This window comes from Hylobates moloch, unplaced genomic scaffold (assembly GCF_009828535.3).
Source record: "Hylobates moloch isolate HMO894 unplaced genomic scaffold, HMol_V3 SCAFFOLD_21, whole genome shotgun sequence".
NCBI lineage: Eukaryota > Metazoa > Chordata > Mammalia > Primates > Hylobatidae > Hylobates > Hylobates moloch.
Window position 1 is genome coordinate 24773394 of NW_026652296.1, and position 14178 is coordinate 24787571.

At 43.4% G+C, this 14178-nt stretch overlaps 1 protein-coding gene across 13 annotated transcripts in view; it reads right to left on the minus strand.

Annotated features, from left to right (window-relative positions):
* The window catches only part of CNBD2 (cyclic nucleotide binding domain containing 2), a 78571-nt gene that overhangs the window by 24046 nt on the left and 40347 nt on the right, over positions 1 to 14178 (minus strand). For all 13 annotated transcript variants that reach the window (XR_009211491.1, XM_058433027.1, XM_032141814.2 and 10 more), the window contains 2 exons: positions 12919 to 13033; positions 1027 to 1204 (listed from right to left, as the gene is read on the minus strand). Coding sequence is in view for 12 of the 13 variants with exons in the window: in XM_058433027.1 (XP_058289010.1) it covers positions 1027 to 1204; positions 12919 to 13033 (293 nt within the window). In the remaining variant the exon portion in view is untranslated. The remainder of the gene's footprint in view (positions 1 to 1026; positions 1205 to 12918; positions 13034 to 14178) is intronic.

Sequence of the window (14178 nt, forward strand, 5' to 3'; positions counted from 1 at the left end):
AGACGGGTCGGTCAGGCGCAGTGGCTCACGCCTGTAATCCCAGCATTTTGGGAGGCTGAGGCGGGTGGATCATGAGGTCAGGAGACCGAGACCATCCTGGCTAACACGGTGAAACCCCGTCTCTACTAAAAATACAAAAAATTAGCCAGGCACAGTGGCAGGTGCCTGTAGTCCCAGCTACTCGGGAGGCTGAGGCAGGAAAATGGTGTGAACCCGGGAGGTGGAGCTTGCAGTGAGCAGAGATTGTGCCACTGCACTCCAGCCTGGGCAACAGTGCGAGACTCCATCTCAAAAAAAAAAAAAGAGAGACAGGGTCTTGCTCTGTTGCCCAGGCTGGGGTACAGTGACAAGATCACAGCTCACTGCAGCCTCAACTTCCTAGGCTCAAGCGATCTTCCTGTGTCAGCCTCCTGAGTAGCTAGGATTACAGGTATGTGCCACTATGCCCAGCTACAAAAAGTATTCTGTAAGTGTTAACTATAATTATCATTATCTCATTTAATTGCTGGCTTGCAACAACCCCAAGACTTAGATGCTATTATCTACCAAGAAATACAGCTTAGAGAGGTCAAGTCCTTTGCCTGGGGACACAGAGCTAAAATAAGTGGCCAAGCCAGGATTAATTCCAAACACAGGCTCTTATCTACTATGCTATAACTGCCTTCCTTAGATGGACAGAATTTTCTGAAGTAGCTCAGAATCAAAAGGGCCCAGAAACACACAGACCGACAGAATGTCAGAGACAGAAGATCTGTCCAGCCCCTTCTTCCTTAAATGGGTTACTGAGGCCCTGAGAAAAGAAGTGGCTGAATGCCTGACGTAGCCTTGCGAGTTACAGGTGGAGAATGCAGGTCTTGGCTCTCAGACCCAGGACATCTCTAGGCTGCCTCATGCACAACCGTTTGGGATTGACTTGTGTCCTCCACCTTCGCCCCCTCTCCACATCCCTGACATTCTGCCATATAAATATTATCTCCCTTTGCAACCACAATCTGGACCTGTCTATCTGCCAAGGGCTGAGCTTACTGGATCTTCGGGCCCAGCATCTTGGGGAGAGTGTCTCCTGAGGTTCTGATCTTCCTGCTGAAGCTTGTCCCCTGTAGCCCCCAGGCTTTTTTGAGATGCAGAAGTTTCAAGGAGCTAAAGTCTTGTAGAGGATATGATTTGATCTGGAATTCCTTAAATCTTTCCATAGGAGAATATTCTGTTAGAGAAAGCACAGGAAAAGATACTTATGGATCTTTGCATATATGATGGTTATGGCGGTAGTAGGTGAAGCTTATCACAGGAACCTGCCTGGGCGGTCTAGCACATGGGGAAATTTTTTTTTTTAAAAAAGATAAAACACTGTGGCCTCCATGTAATGTCCCTGGGTGGCAGGCCCTGTGCTAGAGCCTTTACATCTATTACATCTGGAGAAGGGTGATTAACATACTTTAAGAGATGAGATGAACAGCAGAGAGCTCAAGTCACCCAGAAAAAGGTTAAAGCTTAGATTTGAACTCAGGTCTCTTGGATTCAAAGCTCATATATTCCATTAACAGACCACATTTATCCCGGCCTTCAAACTGGGCTTTCAAATTGGGGCAGAGTCAGCAATAAAAGATAAATGGATGACTGGTCATGGAACCTTGGACAAGTCATATAATCATTAGAGCCCTCATAGAACTATTGTAAGAATTACAGGCTGTGCATGGTAGTTCATGTTTGTAATCCCAGCACTTTGGGAGGCCAAAGTAGAGGATCACTTGAGCCCAGGAGTTCAAGACTAGCCTAGGAAACATGGCAGGACCTCATCTCTACAAAAAATTAAAGAATTAGCCAAGCATGCCGGTGCCCACCTGTAGCCCTAGCGACTGGGGACACTGAGATGGAAGGATTACGTGAGCTCAGGAAGTTGAGGCTGTAGTGAGCTGTGTTCACAACACTATGTGCAATCTGGGCAACAGTAAGACTCTGCCTCAAAAAAAAAGAATTACAGATAAAGTATGTGATATGCCTAGCATAGTGCCGGCATATAATAGGCCCTCCATGAGAATTATTTAAAAAGATCACCAAAAGCCAGTTGCAGTGGTGCACACCTGAGTCCTAGCTACTCAGGAGGCTGAGGCAGGAGGATTGCTTGAGCCTAGGAGCTCAAGTTCAGCCTAGGCAACATAGAAAGACCTCATCTCTTAAAATAAAATAAAATAAAATAAAAACTCGAAGGAAATATAATTCAGAAATAAAAAGGAGTAAACTACTCAGCATGCTAAGTAAAAGAAGCCAGATACAAGAGTCCATACTGTATGACCTTATTTATTTATTTACTTATTTATTTATTTTTGAGAGGAGTCTCACTCTGTCGCCCAGGCTGGAGTGCAGTGGCGCGATCTCTGCTCACTGCAAGCTCCACCTCCCGGGTTCATGCCATTCTCCTGTCTCAGACTCTCCAGTAGCTGGGACTACAGGTGCCCGCCACCATGCCCGGCTAATTTTTTGTATTTTTAGTAGAGACGGGGTTTCATCGTGTTAGCCAGGATGGTCTCAATCTCCTGACCTCGTGATCCGCCTGCCTCGGCCTCCCAAAGTGCTAGGATTACAGGCATGAGCCACCGCGCCCGGCCTGTATGATCTCATTTATATGAAACCATAGGAAGACAAATCTAACCTATAATGATAGAAAACAAATCAGTGGTTGCCTAGGGCAAGGGTGAGGGGTAGAGATCGACTGGGAGGGGGCACAAGGGAACTTTTTGGGGTGATGGAAATGTTCTATAACTTGACTGTAGAGGTATAAATTTGTCATGGAACTATGGCCGGGCGCAGTGGCTCACGCCACTGTAATCCCATGCTTTGGAAGGCCAAGGCAGGAGGATCGCTTGAGCTCAGGAGTTCGAGACCAGTCTGGGCAACATGGCAAACCCCCGTCTCTACAAAACATACAAAAATTAGCAGGGTATGGTGGCACATGACTGTAGTCCCAGCTACTCAGGAGGCTGAAGTGGGAGGATTACTTGAGCCTGGGAGGTCAAGGTTGTATTGCGCCATGTTCATGCCACTGCACTCCAGACTGAGTGACAAAGTGAAACCTTGTCTCAAAAAGAATTTTTTTTCTAATTTGTCATTTAACTATACACGTAAAATATGTGCACTCTATTATATAAAAATTATACGTCAAGAACATTGATTAAAAAAGAGATCTCCAGCCGGGTGTGGTGGCTCATGCCTATAATCCCAGCACGTTGGGAGGCCGAGGCGGGCAGATCACGAGGTCAGGAGTTCGAGACCAGCCTGGCCAACATGGTGAAACCCCATCTCTACTAAAGATACAAAAAATTAGCTGGGCGTGGTGGAGCATGCCTGTAATGCCAGCTACTTCAGAGGCTGAGGCAAGAGAATTGCTTGAACCTGGGAGGCAGAGGTTGCAGTGAGCCAAGATCGTGCCATTGCACTCCAGCCTGGGTGACAGGGCAAGACTATATCTCAAAAAAAAAAAAAAAAGAAAAAAAAAATCTCCAGTATGAGAATCAACTCTTCAAATTAATGTCTTTTGTTTGTTTGTTTTGTTTTGTTTTGTTTTTGTTTTTGAGATGGAGTCTTGCTCTGTCGCCCAGGCTGGAGTGCAGTGGCTCGATCGTGGCTCGGTCTTGGCTCACTGCAAGCTCCATCTCCCAGGTTCACACCATTCTCCTGCCTCAGCCTCCCAAGTAGCTGGGACTACAGGCGCCTGCCACCACACCCGGCTAATTTTTTTGTATTTTTAGTAGAGACAGGGTTTCACCGTGTTAGCCAGGATGATCTTGATCTCCTGACCTCATGATCCGTCTATCTCGGCCTCCCAAAGTGCTGGGATTAGAGGTGTGAGCCACCATGCCCGGCCACTCAAATTAATGTTACTGGGAATAAATCCAAATTCCACAAGGAGTAGGTCTGGCTTAACAAAACACATATAAAAAGCCCTGAGTATGATCTTTTGGAAAGGCACTTCAAAAACATCTATCAACATTTTAAATGTACGTAGCCAGTATGCACTGGATTAACTATTTCAGGGGTCCCCAATCCCCTGGCCATGGACTGGTACATGTCCGTGGCCTGTTAGGAATGAGGCTGTACAGCAGGAGATGAGTGGCAGGTGCATTAGCATTATCACCTGAGCTCCACCTCCTGTCAGATCAGTGGTGGCATTAGAGTCTCACAGGAGCACAAACTCTATTGAGAACTGTGCATGAGAGGCATCTAGGTTGTGTGCTCCATCTAATGCCTGACGATCAGAGGTGGAACAGTTTCATTCCAAAACTGTCACCACCTGCCCCCATCTGTGAAAAAATTGTCTTCCACGAAACCAGTCTCTGGTGCTAAAAAGATTGGGGACCACTGAACTATTTGATCCAGTAATTCTCAGAATTTGTCTAATACGTTTCCTTGCACACAGATGCAAAGATAAACACACCAGGAAGTTTGCCACAGTAGGGTGAACATTTGAAAAAGAATTCAAAATATCTGTAAAAGGTAATTAAATTAATTATGATATATGCATATAATAGAATAAAACTCAACTATTAAAAACATAGATCTAGACTTCTGCTTTTGCGTCCAGCCAAGATGGAATAACAGGGACTAAATTTTCTCTTCTACTTGAAAATATTGGGCAACATTTATGGAAAAAATTGTTTTAAAGACATTGAAGGATGGATGCGGTGGCTCATGCCTGTAATCTCAGCACTTTGGGAGGCTAAGGTCGGAAGATCCCTTGAGGCCAGGAGTTCAAGACCAGCCTGAGCAACATAGTGAGACTCTCTCGCTACAAAAAAATAAAAAATTAGGTGGGTGTGGTGGCTCATGCCTATAGTCCCAGCTACTCAGAAGAGGCGGGAGGACTGCTTGAGCCCAGGAGGTCAGGGCTGCAATTAGCTATGAATGGGTCACTGCACTCCAGCCTAGGTGACAGAGTGAGACCCTGTCCCCCCAAAAAAAAACAAAAAAAAGGCATTGAACATCAGGCAATAAAGGACAATCATCCATGCAAGACAGAAAACAAATGAGGTGAGCCCTATTACTGCCCCAGCTTGCTGCCTAAAGATTTTCTGGGCCATGGTGCAGGGAGGGGGAACTCAGATGGAGCCCAGCAATCTCCTTGAACTGATGAGACAGAAGACATAGTCAGGGGAGGGCAAGGCAGCTAGAGTCCACAGAGCAGGGAACCAGAGAGAAGAGAGCTGCGTAGAGACAGAATTCCAAAGATCTGCAGAGAGTTTCCCTTGAGGCTCAGCTGAGTATTGATCAGCACATGTGTATTGGGAAACTACCAGTGGTAGGCAGCCTCTGAGATGGCCACCAGTGACCCCCACCTCCTACTAGTCACACACTTGTGTAATACCCTCCCATTAAGTGTGGGTTGGGCTCACGTCTAACAGGATACAGCAGAAGTGATGAGATCTTATTTCTGAGATTAGGTTATAAAAAAACTGTGGCTTCCATCTTGGGCATGTTCTCTGTTGCTCTCTCTCATTCTTGGGGAAGCATGTCATGAAACAGCCCTGTAGAGATACCCATGAGGCCAGACACTTGGCCAATGGCCATGTGAATTAGCCTGGAAGCAGGTCCCTCCCAGATGAGCCTTCAGATGAGACCACAACCCTGGCTGACAATGGCAACCTCAAGAGATTTTTTTTTTTTTTTTTTAGATGGAGTCCAGCTATGTTTTCCAAGCTGGTCTTGAATTCCTGGACTCAAATGATCCTCCTGCCTCAGCCTCCCAAGTAGCTGGGTCATAAGAGGTCTTCAGTCAGAAGCACCAAACTAAGCTATGCCCAAATTTCTGACTCACAGAAATTGGGAGAAGTAAATGTCTGTTATTTTAAGTTGCTAAGTTTTGGGGCAATTTGTTACATAGTATACTACCCAAGGCTGGGGAAAGAATCACCCCAAATGATTAGAAGAATGAATCATCAGAGCTCAAACAGGACCAGAAATAGTCCTGTTCCCAATAACTAGAATAGAAAACCTCCCAAGTCATGGGGCATTCTGAAATACACAAAATGGTTTTACTTCATGAATGGGAAACTAGCTCTAGATTAAACACTGTTCTGACCCCACATAACAAATTTAAAAGCTAGCCTTGAAAAGATCAAAATACTTCCAAGTAACTACATCTTAACGTTCAGAAATATTTATAGGAATAAAACATATGCAGTACCCAAAATTCACATTTTCTAGCATCGTATTAAAAAATCATGAAGAATACACAAAGAAGTAGGAAAATATAAACTATGTGAAAAGGAAAAAAATGAACTGAAACTGACTCAGAAATGACACATATGATGGAATTAGTACATAAGGGCATTGGAAGAGCTATTATAATTATATTCCAAGGAAAAAATATTGTGTATATTAAGTAGAGTTGTGGAAATTATAAAAAGGCCCAAATCAAACTTTGAGATATAAAAACTAAAATGTCTAAAATGAAAAGTACACTAGGTGGAATTAACAGCAGATGAGACAATGCAGAAGGAGGATTAGAAAACTTGAAGACATAGCAATAGAAACTATCCAAAATGACACAGAGGAAAAAAAAAAATAAAAAAAATGAACAGAACATCAGTGAGCTGTGAAACACAGCAATCCAATATACATGTTGCAATCCAATATACATGTAATTGGAGTTCTCCAAGTGGAGGAGAGGGAGAGACAAATAATTTTTTTGAAAAAATCATGGTCAAAATATTCCAAATCTGATTTTAAAAATACAAACCCAGGAATCCAAGAAACTAAATGAACCTCAAGCACAGAAACATGACAAAAATTATACCGAGGCACAACATAATCAATTGCTTAAAACTATTATTAAAAAATTCAAAATCAGCCAAAGCAAAAAGGTACACTGTGTACAGAAAATATACAAGGTTATATAAAGAGGTTATACAAAAATAAAAATGTTGGCCAGGTGCAGTGGCTTATGCCTGTAATCCCAGCACTTTGGGAAGCCAAGGCAGGTGGATCACTTGAGGTCAGGAGTTTGAGACCAGCCTGGCCAACATAGCGAAACCCCATCTCTACTAAAAATACAAAAATTAGCCAGGCGTGGTGGCGGGCACCTATAATCCCAGCTACTCAAGAGGCTGAGGCACAAGAATACTTGAACCTGGGAGGTGGAGGTTGCAGCTAGCCGAGGTCGTGCCATTGCACTCCAGCCTGGACGACAAGAGCAAGACTCCATTTCAGAAACAAACAACAACAATAACAAATACAAAAATTAGCCAAGTATGGTAGCGCATGCCTGTAGTCCCGGCTATTCAGGAGGCTGAGGCAGGGTAATCGCTTGAACCGGGGAGGTAGAGGTTGCAGTGAGCTGAGATTACACTACTGCACTCCAGCCTGAGTAACAGAGTGAGACTTTGTCTCAAAAATATAAATAAATAAATAAAATGTTAACGAACTTCTTGTTGAAAACAATAAATAAAAATGTGAACGGACTTGCTGAAAACAATGCAAGCCAAAAAACAGACTTTAATGCAACATCTTTAAAGTAGTGAAAGAAAAAAACCTGTAAACTTAGAATATTATATCCAGCAAAAATTTCTTTCAAAAATGAAGATAAAATAGTTTTCAGACATAGAAAAGATGAAATAATTCATCATTAACAGACCTGAAATACAAGAAATGTCAAAGGAAGTACTTCAGGCAGAAGGAAGTGGTTATTAGGTAGAAATCTGGATCTATACAAAGGAACAAAGAACATCAGAAATAGTAACTATGTAGGTTAAAGTAAGAGTCTTTTCTTATTATTTTTTAAATATACTAAAAAGGTACTTGCTTAAGCTGGGTGTGCTGGCTGATGCCTGTAATCCCAGCACTTTGGGAGGCTGAGGCGGGTGGATTGCCTGAGGTCAGGAGTTCAAGACCAGCCTGGCCAACATAGTGAAACCCTGTCTCTACTAAAAATACACAAAATTAGCTGGGCATGGTGATGGGCACCTGTAATCCCGGCTACTAGGGAGGCTGAGGCAGGAGAATCACTTGAACCCAGGAGGCAGAGGTTGCAGTGAGCCGAGATCGCACCATTGCACTCCAGCCTGGGCAACAGGAGCAAAACTCCGTCTCAAAAAAAAAAAAAAAAGATACTTGTTTAAAGCAAAAGTAATAACCATGTACGGTAAGGTTTTTAATATACATTAAAGTAGAATATATCACAATAGCATAATATCTAGGAGGAGAAAATGGAAATATATTGTAAGATTCTGATTCTATACATGAAGTGGTATAATATCACTTAAAGGTAGACTGTGATAAGTTAAAAGTATATATAATGATCATAAAGCAACCGTGAAAATAATACCACAAACAGCTAATAAGCCAACAAAGAAAATAAGATTGAATTATACAAAATACATAATCCAAAAGGCAGGGAAAAACAGAAGAAAAAGGGAATAGATGTGACAAATAGAAAAAAAAAAATAGCAAGATGGTAGAGTCAAATCCAACCATAATCAATATTAATATTAAATGTCAATGATTAAACATCTCAATAAAAATTGGGTCTTTAAGCAAGATCCAATTATATGCTGCCTTTAAGAAATTCACTTTTACATATAAAGACACAAATAGGTTAAACACAAAAGGATGGAAAAAGATATACCAAACTAATACTAATCAAAAGGAAGCTACATTAAATCAAAAGAAGTGGCTGAATTTATATAAGAAAAAGTAGGTTTTAGAGCAAAGAATATTACCAGGGACAAATAAGTTCATTTCATAATGATTAAGAGTTCAATCCCAAACATCTATGCATATAATAAAAGAGCTTCAAAATATATGAGGCAAAACAGACAGAAATACAAGGAGAAAAATGTATCTATAATTATGGCTGGAGATTTTAACAACTCTATTAAGAATTTTTTTTTTTTTTTTTTTTTTTTTTTGAGAGACAGACTGGAGTGCAGTGGCACGATCTTGGCTTACTGCAACCTCCACCTCCCGGGTTCAAGCAATTCTCCTGCCTCAGCTTCCCAAGTAGCTGGGACTACAGGCATGTGTCACCATGCCCAGCTAATTTTTGTATTATTTTAGTAGAGATGGGGTTTCACTATATGTTGGCCAGGCTGGTCTTGAACTCCTGACCTCAGGTGATCTGCCCACCTCAGCCTCCCAAAGTGCTGGGATTACACGCATGAGCCACCACGCTGACCTCTATTAGCAATTGATAGAGCAAGTAGACAGAAAGTTATAAGGGTACAGATGACTTGACCAATACTATCAACCAACTTCACCTACTTAACATTCATAGAACACTGCACCCCAAAACAGCAAGTCTTTTTCAAATGCAAATGAAACATTTACCAAGACAGACTATATTCTGGACCATAAAACAAGTTTTAATACATTTCAGAGGATTCAAATCATATAAAGTACGTTATCTTAGAATTCAGTCACAGAGGCCAGGCGCGGTGGCTCACGCCTATAATCCCAGCACTTTGGGAGGCAGAGGCAGGCAGATCACCAGAGGTCAGGAGTTCAAGCCCAGCCTGCCCAACATACTGAAACCCCATCTCTACTAAAAATACAAAAATTAGCCGGGTTTGGTGGTGCGTGCCTGTAATCCCAGCTACTCGGGAGGCTGAGGCAGGAGAATTGCTTGAACCCGGCGGGTGGAGGATGAAGTGAGCTGAGATTGCACCACTGCACTCCAGCCTGGGTGACAGAGCAAGACTCTCTCTCAAAAAAAAAAAAAAAAAAAAATGAAAAGAAAAAAGAAATCAATAACAGAAAGATAGCTGGATAATCCCCCAAATGTTTGGAAACTAAACACTCTTCTAAATATTCCATGGGTCAAAGAAGAAATCAAAAGAGAAATTTAAAGGTATTTTGAACTGAATAACATTGAAAATACAACATATCAAAATTTGTGGTATGCAGCTTTTTCTCTGGTGGATTGACAGTGGAAAAGTGACAAACAAGAAATGACATGAGAAGAAACATTTACTGAGTACTTATAAGGCCTCATGCATACATCATCTCACTCGGCCTTCCTAGTAGCCTGTGTGGTAATGATAACAAACATCTGCCATCTGCCTATGCAGCCAGGTAGTGTTCTAAGAGTTTTTATATATTAATTTGCTTAATGTCATTACAATCCTATGAGGTAGGGACCATTATTTACATTTTACAGACTCTGAGGGCACTGGTACACGTGGACATAGGGCCCACTTGCCCAGTATCACATCACTATAAGAGAAGGACCCTGTATTCAAACAGAAGCAGTGGACTCTGAGCCTATGCTGCTAACCATGACACTAGGTAGATTTGAAGAAACCAGGCCCAGAGACTTTGAGTACTCACCAAAGCTACCCAGCTAATAAATGGGACTCAAACCCAGCTCTGTTCAGCTCCAACCTCTCCTTTTTCCACCCTTCTCCTCTGCCTCCCTGTGTTGGCCTCAGTTCTAATCTCAGGAGGACTGGCTGTATCTATAAGGCAATCCTTGGGGAGGAGGGACCAGGATACACAGATTACAATCTCAAGGGATGTGGGGGGAAGCATGCCAGTACTGAGCATGAGGTAAGAGATAAGACATCTGAGCCACTGCAAATACCTGTTGAGGGCTGGGGTTCTTGACCCAAGTGGGTGACACAAAAAGATCTGCAGAGGATGGAAGGGGAAAAGAATAAATAAAAATGCCATCACAGAGCTGTGAATGGAAACAATACCACCCTAGAATCAAGAAGCCTGGTTATCACCCTGGCCAGTTCCAGAGGCTGCTACTTGACAATGTCTATGTCCAACAACAGGAAATGGAGAATGAAGAAGGCTGGAGATGTTTACGAAGAGAAGAAAGTCTGGGCTCTGGAACCAGTTGTCCATGGGTTGGAATCCCAACTCTACAGGCCTACATTGCTACTTATTTGCCCTATGAGCCAGTTTCCTCATGTGTCAGATGGTACAATCGTACCTTCTTAAAGAGTTATTAGGCCGGGCGCAGTGGCTCACGCCTGTAATCCCAGCACTTTGGGAGGCTGAGGCGGGCGGATCACAAGGTCAGGAGATTGAGACCATCCTGGCTAACACAGTGAAACCCTGTCTCTACTAAAAATACAAAAAATTAGCCAGGCGTGGTGGCGGGGGCCTGTAGTCCCAGCTACTCGGGAGGCTGAGGCAGGAGAATGGCATGAACCTGGGAGGCGGAGCTTGCAGTGAGCCGAGATCACGCCACTGCACTCCAGCCTGGGTGACAGAGCGAGACTCCGTCTCAAAAAAAAAAAAAAAAAAAAAAAAGAGTTATTAGGCCAGGTGCGGTGGCTCATGCCTGTAATCCCAACACTTCGGGAGGCCAAGGCAGTCAGATCACTTAAGGTCAGGAGTTCAAGACCAGCCTGGCCAACATAGTGAAACCCCATCTCTACTAAAAAAACAAAAATTGGCCGGGCATGGTGGCGTGTGCCTTTAATCCCAGCTGCTCGGGAGGCTGAGGCAGGAGAATTGCCTGAACCTGGGAGGCAGAAGTTGCAGTGAGCTGAGACTGCACCACTGCACTCCAGCCTGGGTAACAGAGTGAGACTCTGTCTCCAAAAAAAAACAACAAAAAGAGAGCCATTATGAGAATTATGCAATATGTATAAACAGTCAAGCTAACATAATAAACATACAATTAGAATTCAATAAATGATCACTGTTATTCATACTTGTTACTAGATATATGAGTTTGGATAAGGCTGTGGAGAGTACACATACATTCACAGCCTGGGATGCGTCCAAACCACATACAGCAGCTGAAATATGTTTATCCGTTAACCCTGTAATTTGCTTCTGAGCACCTCCTAGATGCCAGGCATGATACGAGGCCCTGGGAATGCAAAGCCCTCATACAGCTTATATTCTAGAAAGGGAAACAAATGTTTAATAAGCATTTCAGACTCAGTTGTATGATTTCAGTGGGGTTATATAACACAGAAGAGTACTTGAATGGTACTTGAAGGGTACTTGAATGGGATATAGCAGAGGATGGAAGATCTGGTCCAGCACGAGAAATCAGGAAGACTTCTTCAAGGAAGAATGTGTAGTCTAAGATCTCAAAGACAGAAGTGCTCCCTCTCCATGTGATGCCCTTTGCTGCCCCGGGACTCTGAAGAGTCCCCACCAGCAAGAAGTCCTTCACCAGATGCAGCCCCTCAACCTCAGACTCCCTAGCCTCCAGAACTATAAGAAATAAATTTCTTTTCTTTATAAGTTACCCAGTCTCAGATATTCAGTTATAGAAATAGGAAACTGACTAAGATACCATATGACCCAGAAATTCCACTCCTAGGCATATAGGTAATACCCAAGAGAACTGAAAAATATGTTCACACAAAAACTTGTGTACAAATGTTCATAGCAACACCATTCAAAACAGCCAAAAAGTGAAAACAATCCATTCACCAACTGATAAGTGGACAAAAAAAATGTGGTATATGCATACATTAGAATATTATTCAGCCATAAAACAGAATGAAGAAATGATGTCTGCTACAACATAAATAGACCTTGAAAACATGGTGCTCAGTGAAGGTAGTCAGACACAAAAAGCCACATAACGTATGATGCTATTTATATGAAAAGTCCATCATTGGCAAATCCAGAGACAGAATGAATAAATGAATAAATTTTAAAAAGCAGAAGAGAGCTGGGTGAAAAAAAGGGCGGGGGATATGTGAGACAAGGAGTTGATGGTCACGTGGGAGAACCTGAACAGCAAAAGGGAAAAGGCTCAATAAAAAAAAAAAAAAAAAGGCTGGAAAGGAGGGCAGGGCCTTGCAGGCCGGGTTTCCACCGCTGGTAGAAGGGTGCAGATGATATACGCTGTCAGGCCGGCTGACTCTAGATTTCTAAGGCTCTGTGGGCTGGGAACTGGAAACAGGACAGGCCCCGGCGCCCCCTGCTGTCAGACAGGCCAAGGCGGCTTACCACTCAGGTGGGTCTTCAGAGGCCTGTCATCTATCAGCTCCAGGTGCTGCCAGACCCATCTGTGGTAGGAAGGGGAGGCCCCAAGGTCCAACAGCCGCAGGACTTCACAGCTGCCCTGAACACAGCAAGGGACACAGCAAAAGGGTTAACCCCTAAGCCTCCAGGCAGGCCAGGCTTTGAAGAAAGTCTCTCTGAATTGCATCTTATCCCATTTTGTTTTATTTGCTTAATGCAAGTGGTTTCAGGTTCTTTTTTTTTGTCTGAGATGGAGTCTCACTTTGTCACCCACGCTGGAGTGCAATAGGGCAATCTCAGCTCACTGCAACCTCTGCCTCCTGAGTTCAAGCGATTCTCCTGCCTCAGCCTCCTGAGTAGCTGGGATTATAGACATGTGCCACCATGCCCGGCTAATTTTTGTATTTTTAGTAGAGACGGGGTTTCACCATGTTGGCCAGGCTGGTCTCGAACTCCTGACCTCAAGCAATCTGCCTGCCTCGACCTCCCAAAGTGCTGGGATTACAGGTGTGAACCACCACGCCCAGCCTGGTTCTTTTTTTTTTTTTTTCCTTTTGTTTTTTAATGAAAACGTTATTTACTCACCATAAGTAGTTCAAGTAACTGAAGAAGCATAAGAACTAAATATAAGCCAGGCACAGTGGCTCAAGGACTGTAATCCCAGCACTTTGGGAGGCTGATGTGGGAAGATCACTTGAGCCCAGGAGTTCAAGACCAGCCTGACCAACATGGCAAAAACACAAAATTATTTTGTCTCTACTAAAAATACAAAAATTAAGCCAGCGTTGTGACTCACGCCTGTAATCCTAGCACTTTGGGAGGCTGAGGCAGGTGGATCACCTGAGGTTGGGAGTTCGAGAGCAGCCTGACCAACATGGTGAAACCTCATCTCTACTAAAACTACAAAATTGCCAGGCGTGGTGGCTCACGCCTGTAATCCCAGCACTTTGAGAGGCCAAAGCAGGTGGATCACCTGAGGTCGGGAGCTCGAGACCAGCCTGACCAACATGGATAAACCCTGCCTCTACTAAAAATACAAAATTAGCCGGGTGTGGTGGCACATGCCTATAATCCCAGCTATTCGGGAGGCTGAGGCAGGAGAATCGCTTGAACCCAGGAGGCAGAGGTTGCAGTGAGCCAAGATCACATCATTGCACTGCAGCCTGGGCAACAAGAGCGAAACTGTCTCAAAAAAAAAAAAAAAAATACAAAATACAAAATTAGCTGGGCATGGTGGCACATGCC